Genomic DNA, 19854 nt, shown 5'->3' with positions numbered 1-19854 from the left:
GCAAAGCACTGGTCTTGGTGTAACTGTGTGGCTGGCAGCTGGATAACCTAGGTGGGATGTGGTATTTATAACCAAACTAGTTTTCCTAGGCACATTCATCATGTGCCTGAGACAATTTAACCACCGCCTTAGCATACAGTGAATCAGTCCAATCCTTCACTGACTACAAAGGGAACAGAAGTAACTGCTTTGGTTTGACTCCCCTATGACACTGATAACTACATTTGATCAGTGGTAACCCACTGTTTGTGGGTAGAGATCACTGAAAGGTACCCAGAAAACGTGTCTGGTCTGTCTGAAGTACACCTAAACACAGCATGAAGATCCTGTCTGTTAGTGTGGGGAGCCAGCTAGCACTGGGGCCGTTATTGCCTCACTGCAGACACCACACCTTTAATGGGGTGGTAATGGTCCTGAAAGTCTCAGTATTTTATGAAGAAACTTGACTATTCCTGCAGCTCGTCCTGCATGGTTGTACGTATCTTGCTCAGAGTTACCATGCCACTGGTTAGGCTGGTTGGGTAACAGTGAGACTGCGAAATATATGGGAAATAGGGGGAGACAACATACAGCACAGCCAGAAACCTGACTAAGCTATTGACCAAGGCAGCCAACTGAGGTCAGGGGGAAACATCTCCCTCTTGCTGCTGGTTAGGTATCACACTGGGGGGACTGGCTCCAAAAAGCATGTGCAAGGCCCAAGGTAAAAATATAAAACCTTAAAATGTCCAGCCGAGCTGCCATCACTAGTGTGAGTCCTGAGGATGGTGGGTAGCTTCCCACAGGGTGCTACTGCTGCCCGTGTGCAATATCAATATGGCCCAAGGCTTGAGCCTACCTTGGTGGAAAAGGTAAGCAAGATGTTGTTCATGGATAATCCCAGATTTCCCATGCTTTCCAACATGTCTTCTCAAAGCACGTATTCTGGATCCAGCCCAGCTCCAACAGGAGAGTGCTGCCAAAATGTTCAGTCAATGCAGAAAACCTGTTTAAACCCCACCCCAGGAGAGCAGCTGAACCCCTAAATGAGGTCCTTCCAGGGTTAAACTCATCCATTTTGCAGGATAATAATAAAAAAATGTTTAAATTGCTGTCAGAGAAGTCATAACCCCTCCAGCTCATTCTCCCCCAGCCTGTAAGTACAGCACATAGGCCTGCCCGAGTGAGCTTACAAAGAGGGGGGCAGAGTTGATTTTCCTGGGGGTCTCCCCAGATAGGTCTAACTTGCTTAAAATAACAGATTGCAACAACCCTCAGTACTAGTGATCTGTGAGCAATTCACAGAAAGGACAGCAAAACACAGGGTTTGTCTGTGAGCAAGGTCAGCCATCCTTTCCTTAAAGAGGCTAGGTTTATATATAAAGTTAAACAAAAGGAAAGAAACCGTGTTCAAAGTCAGTTTTCATGATGATATATACATACGTCTTTAAAAAACATTGCCCAGCAAAACACACCAAGGCTTCCAGCCTGCTTTCCTTCCCCAGAGAAATCACCTGAAACTAAATTGGGATGGAGTGCTGCTCTTGGTCCTCCTCCTCCTTCGCCTCCAGTAAAACTCCCTGGAAGTAGAAGCAAGGTTCAGTCTATAGGCCACAAAGCTCAGGACAGCATCTTGCATGCTTAGCTCTGCAGATTTCTCACTGTTACTGGTATCCAATGCACAGGCTGGTAGGTGAGGGCTTGCCTGTACTCTCTAGGAGCCCTTTGCAAAGCATTTGCATTCCAGCATTGCCTTCCTTCCCCTGCCTTTCACTGTATAACTCACCAAAAAAAGCACTACAGAGCATAACCATACTGTGACATGATAAAGCACAAGTTACCTTGGAGCACAAGTAGCAAAGAGTTAGCTCCTAAAAGAACAATTTATGACTATAGTTAAAAAAGGGAAAATAAAAATTACAAAAGAGTTTGGTTTAATTTTAAAGCAAGTCCATGACACCCTGCTTTTATTACTGACCTTGCAAACAAAGTTGATTTTTAAAAATTAAGAACTTTTATATATATATTTATATTTATATGATAATTTATATATTACAGGCTTGCTTACTTGCAAAACAACCATTTTACCTGGCAACATAGGTATTAAGAATCTTTTAAACACTTTTAATCCTACTCAACATACAAAAATAAATATTGCATAGATGATTTCTGAGCAAAACAAGCAACACAGGTCACCAAAATACAGCTGTATCCAGTAATGCCAGAATATGTAAAGCCCCAGAACACTGAGAACCTTTTGGCTTGGTAGGCACCACCATCTCAACTGGGCCACTCACCTGTTCCCTATAACCTTACCTTCTTGCAGTTGAGGGTCAGAGGCCACACACCCTCCTCCCCTCTAACCATGCCTCAGAAACAGAGGTTTTAGAGTTTTTCCAGTTCAGTTTATAAGCAACAGTGATTTTCTGCACATCCCAGTGTGTGCTGTTGTAGGGGTGGCTCTTCAGGCTTCTGGTGGACAACCTCAGAGGAAGCATCTGTGAATGATGCTGGCCTGATCCAAGCTGCTGGTGCTCCCTTGACAGCTACTGCTGCCGTGCTACAGATTCCTGCCTGCTCAGAGAAGAGCAAGAGATACAAGGATACTGCAAAGTCATACACTGACTGTGTATTATTTACTGTATGTTCCCAGAAGGGGTTAATGAGACACCAGAGTTAGTGCTCTGACAAATTATAATAAGTTTCAAATGAGTAAGTGTTGATACTATCGGCAATATAGTATGTTTAAAGCTAGACATTAAGAAAAGTGTATGCATCCATCTCGAACACGGATTCTGGGAGTACCTTGCATGAGTTTCTTCAGAAAACAGTAGAGGAGTGGGGGTGAGGTTTACACCCTTCAAATACATCTAGATTCCAGGCTGGCTAGTTCATGGTTAGCAAGAAGTCAGGAGGAAAAGCAGTTCCAAATATAACTGCAAACCACAGGCTCTGTAGGGAGAGGATGGATGTTCACGCAGATGTTCTCACACAGATCAGCTGCCTGGACCCGGCAGCACGACCCAGTGCTGTGAGATAAACCCCAGCCAAAGACACGCTGCTGTCAGCAGGGCAGGATGTGAAAGTCTCTGTGTTTTGTTGAGGGGGGAGAGGGTTGTAAATACAGCGTCTGTTGTGTTCCTTGGTAGGGGCAAGTTACAGATGCTTCCTTCGCAGCAGGAGGTGCAGATCTGAAAGAAACCCGGTTATAACTTGGTTATATGAAAAATGCCAATACCCTGAATAAAGACATAGGGAAATAATACAGTATTTGCAAAGAACCACAGTGGACAGTCTGATTCCACCCCCACCTCTGCTTCTTTCCTCCATCTACTTAATCCATCTGCTTGGAGAACAATTTCATCTGTACAAGAACAGTACTTTGGCTGGTATAAAGAGGACACATTCCAAAGAGATTATTTTCTTTTCTATATCAAATAAGCTAAACTGACAAAAAACTAACATTGTTTGGTAGAATCATAGAACCATAGAATGATCTGGGTTGAAACGGACCTTAAAGACCATCTAGTTACAACCTCCTTGCCATGGGTAGGGACACCTTCCACTAGACCAGGCTGCTCCAAACCCCATCCAAGCTGGCACTGAACACTGCCAGGGATGGGACAGCCACAGCTTCTCTGGGCAAGGTGTGCCAGGGCCTCACCACCCTTACAGTAAAGACACAGAGCTCACAAGCCGTAACTAAAAAATATAACCAGTATTTATTCATGTAGGGGTGCACATGGTGAAAAAGCTCTCTTATTCTAACCTGTTGGAGAAATTCAGAGCAGTTAGCTAGTGACCTTCTGAAGAATCTTTAATAAATAACGGTTTGATTCAGATATAAAGCATCTGCTCTGAAGGTTTCAGGGCTTTCCCCAACCCATTTCAGTAAGAAGCCCACAAGATTATCTGTGGGAATCAGTACCAGAGCAGAGGGGCCAAAACATGATGCAGTTCTGCAGGCAAAGCACTCCTCAGCAGAAGGGAGTGGTTTGCTTCCCTGAACTACTGGCAGGAGAGTTATTTAAAGAGCTAATTCTTTTGTTCTGAGAGAGGTTATTCCTTTGTTTCTATAACAAATGGAAATGAGCTGGAGCTCATTAAGAATAGAAATATTTGACAATGCTGATTTACCCACTGAACCAGTCAGACTTCTGGTGGAGGCCAGAAGGATTCTACCCAATTTTCATATTTAAAAAGGGAAAGTTTTATCCTGTACCTTGTATCCTTCATGCCGTACATATGTGCACCCTGTATATAGACAGTCCTCTAACGGTACACAGCGTTTGGTGACAGATACACTCTCCCCAGTAACTTTCATCATATGTTGGCTAAAGCAGTATCTTGTACCTAGAAAGACAGAAAAATGTGTTTATCCATCAAAATTAAGATTTGTGACAGTCTATAAATAGGAAGATACAGGAAAAAAATCTTAGATTTTTTTTCAAATCTTGGGTTTAAAAAAAAAGATTGTTTTGATATATTTATTAAAATACATAAACACACACCCACACCCCGAGCTCTAGTGCAAATGTGAGGCTTCAAACTGCTCTGGAGCACAGAGATTTGTTCCCAGTTCTAATGTGGGCCTCTCTGTTACAGATAAAGAAATGTGTGCATGTTGGATAATCAAGTCACAGTGGGAAGTTCATGTAAACACCCCAAACCTTGTGCACTGTCAGTTTTATAGAAATTGTCTTTAAAAAACCCCAAACATCCACACCTCTTTATATCTGAAGCTACCTTTCATTTATATAGGCTTTATTTCTTCCTAGCTTCATGCACAACCATTAATTCTGTAGAGCTACCTAAAGCATTACACACTGGAGACACCTTTCCCTATATCCTAACAGCCCATGCAAGCTGTTCTTGCTGCTCGCGCTCTGATCCCAACTCTCCCACAGCTCCTGCAGAGCCTGGAGGAGATCCTTGAACCAATCTGTCCTTCAGTTTTACCATCTATAAAATACCATCAGAAGAGTTTAAAAGATAAATGTATTTCTCACTTTCCCAGTCTTTGGAAAAAACAGCATGAAACGGACTGTCCCCCTAGTACTCCCATTGCATCTTCCACGTGTTTCTCGTGTGGGCTCCCTCATCCCCAAGGGAGACCATTCTTTTCCCTTTTTAAGCTACTTTTCTAGCAACGCTTGTAAAACACACAGAAAATTCAAAGCAGAATATTTGACAAATGCTGTGGTTATCCTCAGGCATAAAGGAATTTAGGTTTATTTCCTGCTTTAGTCATAAGAGGAAAGCTGAAGGTGCTGTTTCGCTTCCTAGCACTGCAAGATGAAAACACCGGATTTCCAACACAGGAAACACACCATTATGTATTTCTTCTCTAAATTATAACCTACTTCTTATTAATCAACCTTATTATTAATAAAATTGTTGCTTTTGGGGGGGGGGGAGCAGAGGAGGGGGAAAGAGGTGTATTTAATTTAAAGTGAACATTCCTGTTCAGCCCTTGTCTCCAATGAGCAAAGCCCTGCATACTTCACATGTTTTAGGCATTTGGCAACAGCAGAGCGAGACTGCCAACTGAACATGTTGTTCATTAGGCAATAAAACCCCTCAGACATCTGTCATATCTTTGACCTGCTCTTAACTCAAGTGCAATATCCACAGCAAACAGACTTAGCTTATCAACAGAGGCTGGATATTCTCGGCATGCTGTCTTCCGTCAAACCAGCCAGGGCTGCAACACCCGGCTTGTAATGTGATTTCCAGGCTCTCCCACCCCAAGGGGTGAAGCTCACGGTCTTACCCTAAGGCAAGCAGCACTCTCTGCTCAAGCAGAAGCTTTGAGCTTCTCCCAGGACTTGCCTGGAAGTGCCATTCACCAGCAAAGCCATATATGCATCACAGGAGCTTTATTTCTTCTGCAATGGCTCTGTCTGTGAAGTGGAGCTCACTCTTGACAGGTCCCAGATGGAACAAATAAAGCTTCTAGCATCCCATAACTCTTTTAAGGCTGTTTCATTCTTTCTTCCAAGCGTGTTTTCAGAAAATATTGTGCAATCATCTTTGAGAAATGTATTTTCCCCACATGCTTCTCCTTGCACAGCCATCATTGATGGCTGCAGGGCTGCAGCTACAGAGTAAGTTCACAATAAGCAAAAAAAAAATCCACTCAAATTAATAGTAACTTTTTCACTGTGTTCTGGCCTGCCGCTCTTCTCAGGACAGGCACTATGAAAAGGATGTGGCCAGAGAGCTCTGGGAGAGCTCAGAGCAAAGCAGAGTTGGGGAACATTATCACATCTAACCCATAACAACTGCCAGAGTGATGGAAGAGGAGCTCAAAGCTGAGCCTGTGAAGAACACAGGCCCAACACTATAATAATTTTACCAGAAAAAAAGAGATGCTTACAGCAGTTAAAATAAAGTGTTGCAACATGAAAGCTGATGCTTCCAAGTAATGTGGTGCCCAAGCTAGGCAGCAGTACAGCCACACTGTAAGGATGGGTCTCAGTGGTATTGTACCAAACAAGCATGGATTTTTGTTTCCTAAACTTTGCAGTGCTAGAGCATCTTTAAAGGCACTTGAGATCCAGGCTGATTGTGGTATAATATTTACCTGTCCAGTAACACATTCCATTACAAAAACATTTGAAAATCAAATGGTTGCTCTATGGAATAATTGGGGGGGGGGGGGGGGGGGGTGCTGTTGAGGGCTGTTGATTTATACTGACAACCCATGTGACACCGTCACTTCTGCTTTTGCATTTTTCCTTCCTCTGGGAGAGCTGTCTTGCAAAGACAGCGAGGTTTCTCCAAATGTCTACTAACAACAGACCACCTCAGTCTCAACCTGAGCAATGCTGACCCATGGCAGCATCATCCAACCGCTAAATCACATGTTCTCCAGGGGATCCACCTCATGAGCACCCTCCTTTACCCTTAAGAGGGAACACAAGGAAGGAATCCAGCTACTGAAACCAGAAGTCATGGTGCAGCCCAACATCCAAGCTAAATTTAAGAAACCAGCCCCACATGTTGAGACTCAGCAAGGTTGGTACATATCTCCAGTAGGAAATATTGGACCTCTCTGTTTTAAACTGTGTAGGGAAACACCAAATCTGGTATTCCAAAGGGCCCAGAGTCACACATGGACTTTTGAGAGCCTGCTTCCCAAACCAAAAACTCTAACAACACTGAAACATCACCTCAGCAGTTGCAGCCACCATCCCCTTCACAAGTTGTCAGCCCGCTCATAGGCCATCCAAAACCAGAGTACTGGGAGTATTCTGAGTACAGTATTTCCATGCAAATTAGATCACTAACACAGTTTCTGCTTGAGCTGAAGCTAATAAATAACAGAAACCAAGGTTCATGCATAGCAGGAGGTCTCCTTTCAGGAAATTCTTTTTCTAATCTCTGTTTAACGCAGGATTCATGTGTTCACTCTCCATTATAACAAGTTTTATTATAAACAAAATGCAGTTCCCTGTAAGTCCTACATTACAGTTGATAAAAATATTTTGGTTTTAACAGAATTCTGTCTTTTTCAAAAATAATAGCGGCTGGACAGAGTTTTCTCATTTTCTCCCACCAAAGCATAGTGTATACCTCTGACTCCCAGAGACAAGGCAATTACCCGAGCAGATGACCTCAGTCATGCCTCAAACCTAAGCTTACATTTCTGCGGTTTCCTTACACAAACTCAAAATTACATTTGAAAATAAAAGGAACAAAATTAAAAAGCTGCCTTAATAAAAGCTTTCTGATGTAGAAGTGCATTGGATGTAAAGCTAAGCGACATCAACAAAAGCTGTTGGTGATGAGGCATCCCAAAGCAACAGCTGATTGCTGCAGAGTGGGGAGCAATGACAGTATCAGTTTTGCTCCTGTCTTCACTTCCACTGCAACAGAATAAGGACACAGCCTTTAAGCCATAGTGCCCATTCCCTTTCCCCATGTCGCTGCTCCTCTGACACACAGTAACACCAGCTTCACCAGGGGGTCCTGGTCTAACCCAAAAGCCAGCAGTGAGGGGCTGTGGGTCCATGCCACAGGCAGAGCCATTCTCCAGCCCCAAAGCACGCACTGTCACACAGCCTGGTTACTAACGTCTTGTGCCGGGTAAAACATTACCAGATCCCTCCAGTTTAAGGAATTAAGAAGTCTTCTGTGCTGAAGATTAAAGATAGACTCAGATTTCCAGCTAGCCCCTCTTCATGGATAAAACCCCATCCTGCTTCATGGACATACAGTGGGTGTTTGTACCAGCAGGCAGGAGGGCTGATCACCATAACTAACAGTTCTGGTCTGGATGAATGCAGCTGATTTGTTTCAGACACACTGAAGCATGGCTTTCCCCTCCCCTAAACAGCCACTACATGCTGACTTGCCAGATTAGAACTTTTTCTGGTCAGGTCATTTCTGCTGGCTATATTAAGATAGACCTCAGATTTGGGCCTCCCTTCCACAGTGATCTACAGGCTACGGTTCAAATACCATCCACTCCTGTCAAAACAGGGAGTATCCGTGACTGTTTGTCTCATCTGATGCCAGCTAGGCTGATCTCTTTTATTGTTATTGATGTTGCACCAATTTCAGCTCAAAGCAAATAAATTCTCTGGCAGATAAGGTGCTCTGACAGAGGCTGCAAACACAGGTGGTTTGTCCCCACAGCACAGGTCACTGTCTGTCACCTTCCAAAACAAATATTTTCTGAGAGCACTTGTAATGTCTCACAATAGACCGCAGACATCCTGGATCAGTGCTGAACAGGGCTGCCAAGCCCAGGGAAAGCACTAGAGGAGCAATGAGCCCTGACAGCATCCCACTGCCCATGCAAATTCAGCTGCATCCCGCATGCACACACCCTGGTGAGGACACACACCATGTCCAATCCCACTAAATGGTCTTCAGCAGCAGCTGTGGGCAATCTTAATGCCTGATGAGTATCTTAAAAAGAGAAGTGGTAAGGGAGGTGGAGATCCCGGGATCTCCCTGTTACCTGGATCTGCTATTTGTGTGCCTGTATTCCAAAGCCCTTCCTGAGCTGGTCCCAGCTTCTGACTAAAGAGTTGTGAGCCCAAGATACAGAAAATACCTCAATTCTGGGTGAAAAGAGGCAGCTTCAGCTGCCCTGAAGCATGGGCTTATGCCCTAGGGTGGGGAAGCAAACAACGCAAGAACAGGTCCCACACTCACAACAGTAAGAGAAATACAACCCTTCAATTTAAAGTAAGCCTGATTTAATTTCCAGCTGAGCTAGAGGGGTACGGGGAATAGATGAAAGTCCTAAACTTCATCCATCACAAAGAGACAGAAAAGCTTAAAGGATTACCCATATCGCTTACACATCTTTCTTGTTGAGATGGCTTACAAGCAGGAACAGCAATCACCAGCATCCAAGTGTGCTCAAGGAATAATGGGGGCTCAGTGCTGTCCCGTAGTGAGGACAGTGAGAGGTTGTTGTAAAGTGGGTTTAAATTCAACACAAGCCTGCAGCTGGTTACCTCTTGGACAATAGACATCCGGAGCCCATCGGTTGCATTCATAATTATCCGCTGCCTTTTCGCAGGTGAAACACTTAAATCCATGAGGATATGGTGTGGCTGAAAGGAATAGACAATATACAGTTAAATTGAGCCAATTAATCAGGTTCTGCTATGCTTTTCAGAGGCACACAGCAGCATTTGTTCTCTTTAGACATATCTTTCTACAAGTATACCTTTTAACTTCACCAGGTTGGTCCTGATTTATAAAAATCCTATCACTCATAAAAATGCAGGAAAGGCACATACAGGCACAATAAGGATTCAGTTCAGGCCTGTTTACCTAGCAGAAGTGCCTACTGCAGACTTCAAAGGGAGTTAATGTGAGCAAGGAGTACTTATCCTCTTGGTATCAGAGCTCACATCCAATACACCTACTTTATCAGTCCCGATAACAAAATATCAGATGGATTAAAATACTTCTGGAAACTGTCCCGCTGAGAAAATGAGCTATCCCTTTTGAAGGCAGGCTGGTGTCCCCAAAGGAACAGCTGAACCTCCAGTTTTTAACAGCAGAATCTATCCTATTATCTCACCGAACAAAGACTGTAACTTCTTAAGTGATCTCCTGGCAGAGTTTCTGTAGCACATTCAATACATCTTCAAGATGCTGCCACCTTCTCAGAAGCTGAATTGTGAACAGGTCACATTTGTCTGCATGGGATGAAGTAAGCTGAACATCCACAGCCCTGTGGACCACATCTCCCCTCTTCCTCCTATTCACCTCCTCCCCTTGCCCAGCAGTTCTGGGCCAGACCCCATTCAGGTATGAGAGGTGAAGCAAGAGGCATTCACTGCTCGTGTCCCCAGGCTTCTCTGCGTAGGGACCACCAAATCCCTTGGGAGCATCCCTGGTGGGGCTGGTGCTGCCCTCAAGCAACAGTTTGGGGTGGAACAACACACCACCATTAACTAAGTTCACTCATGTCACCCTGGACCTCTATCAGGTCACAATTACGGCATAAAACAGGAATGTATTCTTGTACAGAATACAAATTTTCAGCTGAATCCAGAAAGGTGATGAGCTTTTTCTGGGGGCAGATGGCAGATACAATTCAGCAAGTGCTTTCTTTTTGCAGAATTAAATAACTTGGTATCCAATAAAGTGAACAGACTAGTAAAAAGACAAAACCTAAAGATGCATAACTTTGCTACAGCATTGCTTCAGGGACTTACTGAAATAAAGTCAGGAGCAGTTAGTGCCATAGTTGTTAATAGTCAAATTTTGCCCCTTGGTCGCTGCTATTGATGTGCTTGGGCAAACCGCGTGGCATGGAGCTTGGTCTCATGGCCAGAGAGATTGAGGAACAGAAAATAGTAGACAAGAAACTCCTGACATGCGCAGCAACTGCCTGTAACCCTCGCTGACCTGTGAGGCCTTGGGAAGCAATGGTCTGGTTGTACATCTACTTGGTTTTATGAGTACTGGGGATGTTTGTTTAATCTTTGCTCAACTCCCAGCTCAACCTTGATGTTTCTGCTGCCTTGAAACAGATTTCCCCTCATCCTTACCCCCATGCCGCAACTGCCTGTGGCTTTGCAGCCTGCGCAAAGGTGGCTTACTGGAAGGGTGGAGGTAGACAATGTCCTTCACGGTGAAGTCCCTGGGCTGCACGGCTGGCAGGCAGCTGGCCATCAGGCTGAGCAGCAGCACCCATGCCAGTGTGGGCTGCGAGGCCATCGCGGGGGGAGGACGTACTCATGCGGCGGCACCTGGCAATAGTAGAGAAGAGGGGTGAGCAGAGCAAACCCAAAAGGTGGTCACCACCTTAGCCCCCAGCAACCCAACCTCACCAAAACCATGATGTTCCCATGAAGCTCCAGCTGCCCTCCTGCAGGGGCAGGTAGCAGTGGGGTTACTTTGGCTCCGCCTCAGTGACATCCCTGTGACTGCCTAGGAAAGGGACCTGGGGACACCCTCCCCTGGCCAGAGAGCTGCAAACAGGAGCTGAGACGAATGGCAGAATGGCTTGTCACCATTTACAATTTAACTGGTCAGTGACTGGTTTGCAAAAACCTCAGTAGGGCACTGATAAATTCGTCAGAGACTGTGCTGCTACAGGACTTAACAGAGAATACTGGAAACTTGCAGAGTTAGACCAGGAAGAAAGGAAACAGCACTGCTGAAGACCCATTGAGATGTCCAAGGGAGCAGCGATGGGTATCCCAAACCCACACTCTAACACCCTTCAAAAATGCACCTTTTGTGCAAGCCAGAAGCCCACATTACTTTCAACGTATCTCAGGAAAGGCAAGGAGCTCCAGCTACTGCAGGTTTTTTCTACCTTCAGCTGGCTAGTGTTTATAACAAAGTGACTATTGCGTTTTCCTCGTCTATGCTCCAAAGGGTCTTACTCCTTCTGTGACGCTGTTGTCAAACAATGCAGTTTATTTTTCCTATGCCATCGAACGAAGGGAACCAATTTAAGGAGAAAGAAATACCTGTGCAGTAGCACTTGTGAAGCTTCCCAAAACCAGAAGCTTTCAGGAGCATCCCAATCCCTGCACCCAGGCAGTGGGGAGCCATCCAGAAGCAGACAATACCAGTGCATTGTTAGATACACAGCTAATATTATTAGGATTGCTTAAAAATGATGAAAAAGGGCCTCAAAACCTGAGTGAGAAAAGAAAGCCCTGAGAGGACGCAGCTGCCGAGCCAGGCAGGAGCCGCTGGCTTCCCCTGCCTGCTGGAGTTCATCCAGAACATATGGGGTTGGAGTTTTTTTCCACCCAGACTGGCCAAGAGCTCTGCAATACCCAGGTATTGCCTCTTTGGAAGTGTGAGAGCTATTACTGAATGATTTTTTTGTTTGGTTGGTTGTTTTGTTGGGTTTTTTTTTTCCAGGAAAGATGTCCCAGGGGCAGGGGTGAAACTTCTCACCTCTGCCTCAAATATTTGTCTCCTGATGGAGACCCACACAGGACTAGCATCTCAAATGGCCATCAGTGGGGCTGTCATCATCCTTGGCTCTTATCTGAAAACAGCTCTTTTATTAAAACACAGTGAAATCATAAAAATAGCGAGGGAAACGGATAACACAACATGGTGCATTAAACTTTGTTGTTTTAACCTTATGAAGGGGGAAATGCCGATTTCCATTGGGTTTACTCCATGGATGTGTATCAGCCAGTGTTAAATGAACTCCTGATTAGAAGCAAAAAGGAAATAAAACAAACCTCTCCCAGCCACATAAAGTTAAAGAAATGAGGCCAGCATGTCCTGCGTGCTCCAGGGAAAGAGCCCCCAGTAAAGCCAGCTGGAGCCCACCTCAGCAAGGGAGCCAGATATGTGCATGGAACTATTCACATTTTTGAGTTCCTCATGACTAAATACACCTGGAAGTGAGCTGGCCATATGGCAACTTTGTCCTGATTGTCCAGGTCTGAAAACAGGACCTATCAGCTGCACAAACAACGTCACCAGCTAGACATGCTCTACTCTGACAGAATTTGCTTTCAGGGCACATATCTATATGTAGTGAGCGATGCTCAGCACAAGGAAACAAGATGTGTTTGAACTCCTGAGTTGAGCCTCTCCTATGCAAAAGGAGAGCCATCCATTACCATACACACATCAGCCTCTCTACTCACTGCTTGACTAGAGCTGCTCAATGGCAACTGAATGTGGAAATTGCTTGATATTCATACTGTTAAGATAGTGAAAGACTGGAGGTGAGAGGGGTTTGGGCTGTGGGGTTTTTTATCCCAAACAAAAACAAGGCAAATTTTGCAAGTCCAATTTTTCATTTCAAGAAAGCAGCAGTTTGTAGTGAAACTGCAGCAATCCTGCATTACAATACAAAGAAATTAGGACCCCCATCCCAAAGAGAGAGGCTCTTCATAGCTCAACACTAACTCTCAGCAGAAACCTATGATTAACACATTATCAACAGAAATGACAAATAGCAGTATTTTAAGTTAAAACACATCAAGATTAAGATAATTAAGAATTCCTCCAAAGTATAATAAGAAATTAATTTGTTGGGCTTGCTCATCATAAAAGGCTTTTCTATTCACAGTACAGTCTTCCAGTTGAGGACACCAATTTTCCCTCTGTTGTTCACCTTCCCTTTTATGGGATCACTTGCTTATTCAGCCCATCTCCATATAGTCTCTGTGTAGCTGTTAGTACTTGCCTAGTTGTCAGATTCAGAAGACAAGTGGCTGTTAGTCCTGTCTAAAAGGGTGGTAAGAATCTTCCAGCTGCATGCTAAAAATACATTGTGCTTCTAATTACAAGTAGCTTACCAACGCCACTTCTTACAAGTTGCAAGAACCTCAAATGAATACATAGAATTCCCTTTCCCACTTCTGTATGTTTGAAACAGGTTTAATTATAGGCAAATTAAAAACCCCTTTGGTTACTGAAGTAGAAAGTACTTACTGAACAAAACACCTACCACCCTTATAGTCATTGCTCTTTAGAGCAAATATGTTCTACCTGATCATTTCATACACACATAGGTAACATAAAAATAGATACTTCCACGTACATAGAAGTACCTACTGCCAGAATCCTGAATACTCAGTATTTCACAAATATATTGAGTGTTTACACATGGTTACACATAGTTCTGTCTTTCACAATGGGCAAAATACATATGCAAATATACTATATCCAATTGAGAAAATATTTGATTATTTGTCAATATTCAAAGTAATATTGATATTTCACAGAGAGTGGAACACCAAAAACTATTTTAACTAAAACATATTCAATAATTACTGTTCAGCACACTCACTGTGGTTTTAGACCCATGCACAAAACCCAAATGTAATTGCTTTTTTTGTTTTTAAAGGAAAGAGACACATACATATTTGGATACACAACCTTAAGACCTGCAGACATTTGACCAAAAATTGTTTTCAGTTCCTTTTTTTCCATAAATCATCCAAAATGTTATTTTTCTGCAAAGATGGCTTGTCTTCACAAAGCCTATAAGCCCTAACAGAAGCTTCACCAAGGGCATGAAGGCTTTTTCTTTTACTCACAAGCCCCTTTTAGTTCAAGGTTTTCAGCCAAAACTGCCAAATGCTGTGCAAAAATATTTTTTTCAAACAGTTATTTCTGACATATCAGTTACTACAGGGCTAAACCTCTGTTCATGCAGCAGACTTGTTCTCCAGTGTACAGGCACACAGTTTTTGTTTCTGAACTAACTTCTCTCCTTTACAGGCATAGTAGCCTCTCTTGCATTGCAGAATGTGTGCACCAACCATATATAAAATGGCATGGCCCACTCCGAGTTTGAGACCAGATTGCAGTTAGGGGAAATAGTCACATGGTATTTAGATCATACAGTCTGTATATAAAAGGTCTTGGGCGCCGACACAGAAATCCTAGTTAACTCAATCTTTCCAGCTTCACCAGCACCTTTCAGACGGAAAGGCATCCCCATTGCTGCTCTGCAGCAGAATTACTTCTTCCTGCCCTTTGCCCTGACACAGCGCTATGGAAATTAACCGTTAAATTCCCTAAGCCACAGCCCAATTGCCCATTTGTCAGGTCTTATTAGGGCAGCAACATATCATCCTCACTGTCACCAGTGCTGGGGACAAATGGGAAGGTCCCCATCCTCCAAGGAAGGGCCAGGGAGCCCTTGAGCAGAGGCACTGCTGACCATCACATCTCCAGTTCTGGGAGAGAGACACATTGTTGGAAAGGAGTTATCTGTGAGGATGTATTTCTCCTTCTTGTCCCTCTCACAAGTTTAATAGATATTTGCTAGCTGATTAGTACTGAGTACCAGTACGAGCTGGGCTGCTACTAGCTGCTGGGCTGCAGAAAATGTTGCAGCATTTCAGGAGGAAAAAATGAATGAAGGAATTCCTAGTTTGTGGACATTTCTGTTGTAGTCCTCCTTGTGCAAGGACAGCACATGCTGTGGTGGTCAGTGCCCACTCCCATGTGAGATGAAACCTTGCCTTGCTCTTTCTGGACATCCAATGCAGAAAGAGGTTGCCTAGTCTCACAGGAGGTTGATGCTTCTGCTGCTCTCTCACCTCCACTTTCCTCCTACATCTCCTCCTTACTGCCTGGGCCGTATCTTCAAGTTTTATAGGTTATTACCTCTTTTCATCTTGAAGATATTTTCTCTTATCTTTTCACTTGGAAAAGCCTCCACCTCAGTACACCCTAAAGCAACACTTCCTTCAGAAAAATAGCAAAACTCCCTCTTAGCAGGCAGTAGACCTATCAGACCTAAAGTATAAAGCACAGCATGTCAAAGCAGCAATATCTGTGAGAAACTGCAGAAACCAGAGCATGAGTAATTTGCTTTTGTGAATTCCACTGTGCAAGGTCACCTGGTCTATCATTCAATTATGTTATGATGATTACTCGCCAGTGATAAATGAAGTCAAAGGAACTACAGCCATTGTGACAGTGCTGGAAGATCTGTTCCTGGATACAAAGTCTACCCAACAGTAATTCCCCCTTATGCACATCACCTTCCCAAACAATATAAAAAGTTACTGTTCTTTAGATTTGCCTTCTGCCCTTCATCCTTAAAGCTATAGGTTGGAATTTGCACTACTGCAACTACAGAATATGTAGTTAATCACATTAACTGCCACTTGCCATTTACAGAATTCTTCTTTCTGCTTCCTATTTAGAGATTTTTCTTTGCAGTTTGGCCCTTAAAATGTTTAAATATATATTACCCTCCTGATAATAGGGGATGTAGTGAAGTACATGCAACTTCTAAGGAACCTCTAGGAGCTCTTGCAAAAGGGTTCCCTACCTCTCCTCAGTTGCAGTAAGCAATAGCAATTAAATAATCAAACAATTAGTGCACAAATTACTCCCAGAAACACGGACAATCTAATCGCCTTGCTGCTAATTACAAAGCCTGTAGTCCATTGAGCTAAAAGCCCACATCCTGGGGAAGTGAAGGGGGGTACAATATGTTATCTCTCATGCCGTCTTCCTTCAGATACAATTTAATCTTTAACAAGATGAGGTTTCAAGATTATTTTAAAAGTAGCACACTGCTTCTATTTTCAACTTGTACAACTTATATTTTCAGTCCAACTGGCAAAAGCTTAACTTTTCTTAGGTCATGTACAAACCCCTCATCTTCTAATGAGTCGTAGTAAAATGTCACTTCCATTCATTCATCCCCAGAGGATAGTTTGGCTGCAGATAAATGCAGAGGAGAGATGAAACAGAGATATTTCACTTGGGTATTTCAGACATGTAGTATTTGGTGTGAAGGACAGAAAAAAAACCTTAAAAATCAGGCAGGTCACAATGTTCATATGGGAAAATACAATGTATGCAAATTAATTGTCTAACTAAGAAGGTGAGGTGTTAAAAGTTGGACATAATTCATTCTGATTTCACTCCACCATACATAACACACAGTGGTGCAGTGACACCACTCGTTTGTTGGTGGTTTTTTAGTTATACAGAAAATGTAATGCTATGAACACTTATGAATTAGCTGCAAAATGGGCATGGATGAACTAAGAAATCATTTCAAGACCTGTCTGCCAGGTATTTGCATGGCATGCAATAGAAGCAGCAGGCAGCAAGCCTTGAACTCAACGGGATGTGTAAGATCAGGTTCTGGCTAAGTTTGGGAATTTTGGAAGCCAGTGCTCAACTCCTTCTGTGTCCCACAGCTCAAGGGCTGACCTCAATGCACAGACAGACCGGCTCCATGAAGATGCAGGATAAGGAAACCATGCGTGAGCACAGAAATCCTGGGATTTTCCTGCTAATAAGAGGCCAAAACCCCAGTCATTGAGTTCCAGTGGCCAGGCACCTCTGCAAAGGGGAAGGATGGGAGGTTAAACAATTTGCTAAATAAACCTTGAAGTTCACTGGCGCAAATGAAAAGGCTCTTCTCCCCAAGGCAGGGATGCTATTTCTGTGGACTACACATTACATACATCTACTTTCTGCTCCTCTTTAATGTCTTGTAGAAAAAGGAGAGCAAGGCTCCATTCAGGCAGCCCCAAGACATCTGGGGAAGGGTGTTTCAGAGCAGGGAGCCTGTGTCTGCCAGGCCAGGGTTGGTGGCCACACCATGAAACAGCACTGGCCGTGGGCAGGGTGGACATGCTCTCCCAGGGAAAAGTGAAACGAGGTCTCAAGCTTGTGCTTAGCTGCTTATTAAGTTAAATTTCAGTGATGCTTGGTATGGCAACAGCTATTTGGATCATCCTGAACCATCTTTCCTACTTACATTTAACCCAAAAAGCAAGAGCATTCCAGTTAAAACATGGGAAAGCACTGACAATATGACTGTGCAACAAATCTGCTAGGAAAAAGGGGAAAAAATTGCAGCATATTACCATGTAGCCAAAGAATAAGAGTTGCTAAAAACAAGTGAAATCAAACAAAACAAGAAAATGTATCCCATGCTTACAAAGAGATAGCTGGCAAATGATCTGATCTGCAACCAAGACATGAAGCTTTTTAAGAAAGCAGTTTTCTAGTCCATGTACCAGGCTAGCAGATCATAGAATCATTGAATGGTTGGGGTTGGAAGGGATCTTAAAGATCACCCAGTTCCAATCCCCCTGCCCACACATGCACATTGCAGTTTTAAAACAATGAGATGATCCCACTGAGCTTTTAAGGTTATATTTTCATTAAGTCTAGAAAATTGGGACCACTTTAAAAAAATCTAGAGACCAGGAGGATCATCAGCACAAACTCGGTATTTTTAAAGGATCAAAGGAGCAACGGCTTAGCCCGAAGTCAGTCCTGGGCAAACTCACAGAACAGTTTATTTGTGCTGCAGCAACAAACATTTCAAGTTGTGAAAAATTGCTGGAAGGATTGGTAGGATTTGGGGCAAAAATAGATCTCCAAATAAAACCATCATTTTCAAATGGGCAGGATTACATCTCTGGCTGTGAAAGGAGACTGTTACACAGAATAATTGGGGAGAGACCAAAGCAGAGCGCCAAAGCACCAAACCCTTCTGATTACAAAAATGATTTCTACCCATTTAACCAAGCATGATTGGGCCAAACAAAAAAAAAAAACATAACAAAACAGTTTAGTGACATCTCAAAGTCTAATTGGTGAAAAGGGACATCTTCAAGAGAAAATACTTATTTTTTCCCCCTCCACTTTACTGCAAGGCTATGTTCAGAATTTTTATACCAGAAATATTGACAACAAGAAACTTTTTGTATTAAACACCAATGAAGACATTAAAGAGTGAGCCAAATTGCTTGTCTGTCATGCAACAAACTGTGCTTTAATAAAACCATACATCAATCTGCACCATTGTGCCCTCAGTCTCCTGATGCCTTCCCCCTTAGCTCTCCAGAGTGATTTGTGACAGTTCTTCTCGGACATCACCCCACACATTTGACATGCTAGATTAGGCACAGAGTCACAGACTGCTCAGCATCAACCCAAAGAGGGCTCTGTAGAAGTTCAGAGATCAGTCACAAATACACAATATTGTGTATTGAATGAGATTTTATTATTATGAATTAATTCAAAACTTGAGCTTTCCCCCCACTGAAGAGAGTTTTGTCACCAAAGTCAATACAAACTGCATTGGGCCATTACTATTCCTCACAACAGACAGGATATTAATGAACTCCTTTGCTTTGCCTATTCACACTGTCATGCCATATCCATGTTTCCTCCCCAAAACAATTTAACATATTTATATGGTAGTTAATGAATACCAGGTGGTATTGTTTCAGCCCCAGACATGCATAGACTAGGCTGCAGAATGGCTCTCATCCCCTGGCAGTTCACCCAGAGTTCATGCTATTTTTTATTTGCCAACCCACATGTGAATTCCCATTGACAAAAGGCATCGAAAATATAGGCAAGCCACAAAGGGAGAGGACACATATGAGGATAACAGGTTTGCTGTTGCTCATTTCCAAAGAGGGCATCTCAAACGAGGCTGCAGAAGATGCCACAAAAATGTCGGCAGCTAACCCTCAGGGAAATAATTGGGAATGGGCTGACCATTCCCAGAAATACGCTTTTGGCACCTACACAAAGTTTAATGAACAATGACCTGAGCTTTGCTTAGTGATCCTTTAAAGTATGTATCTCATTGTCATTTTCTCTTGATAGAAAAAAGTAGCTCAGGTTTGTGTGCATTCACATCTAGCAGAGTCAGAGGTGGCATCCAAAACTGGTTTTGTGAATCAAAATAAGACTCTTCTCTTGCACTGTTTCATTATATGCACTGCCAGCCTTCACTCCACAAGGACTGTAACAAACTTTGTAGGAAAGCTTTCTTTGCAAAAATGTCCATAATCAGTCACATTAAAAGAGCAAAATTAATCTGATTTTGTGTTTTCTACCATGGTAGAAAAGCTATATATCATTAAAGTCACATAAAAGAAACTCAAATTAGAAGTGACCAAT

The 19854-nt window shown here is 43.2% G+C and overlaps 1 protein-coding gene across 2 annotated transcripts in view; it reads right to left on the bottom strand.

Moving 5' to 3' along the window:
* Positions 1–1419: 1419 nt before the first annotated feature.
* The window catches only part of LYPD6 (LY6/PLAUR domain containing 6), a 63530-nt gene continuing 45095 nt past the window's right edge, over positions 1420–19854 (bottom strand). The window contains exons 2-5 of one of the 2 annotated variants that reach the window (XM_061363730.1): positions 11007–11207; positions 9456–9554; positions 4202–4332; positions 1420–3170 (exon numbers count right to left, since the gene is read on the bottom strand). In XM_061363730.1, the coding sequence (XP_061219714.1) occupies positions 2976–3170; positions 4202–4332; positions 9456–9554; positions 11007–11175 (594 nt within the window). In that variant the 5' untranslated portion in view covers positions 11176–11207 and the 3' untranslated portion in view covers positions 1420–2975. The remainder of the gene's footprint in view (positions 3171–4201; positions 4333–9455; positions 9555–11006; positions 11208–19854) is intronic. The other variant, XM_061363731.1, reaches the window with a different exon arrangement.

Source organism: Neopsephotus bourkii, unplaced genomic scaffold, assembly GCF_033783945.1.
Source record: "Neopsephotus bourkii isolate Nb327-2 ecotype Australia unplaced genomic scaffold, CSIRO-AGI_Nbou_v1 NB_1181, whole genome shotgun sequence".
NCBI lineage: Eukaryota > Metazoa > Chordata > Aves > Psittaciformes > Psittacidae > Neopsephotus > Neopsephotus bourkii.
The sequence above is the reverse complement of the archived record's forward strand: the minus strand, read 5'-3'. Positions and strand labels throughout refer to the sequence as shown.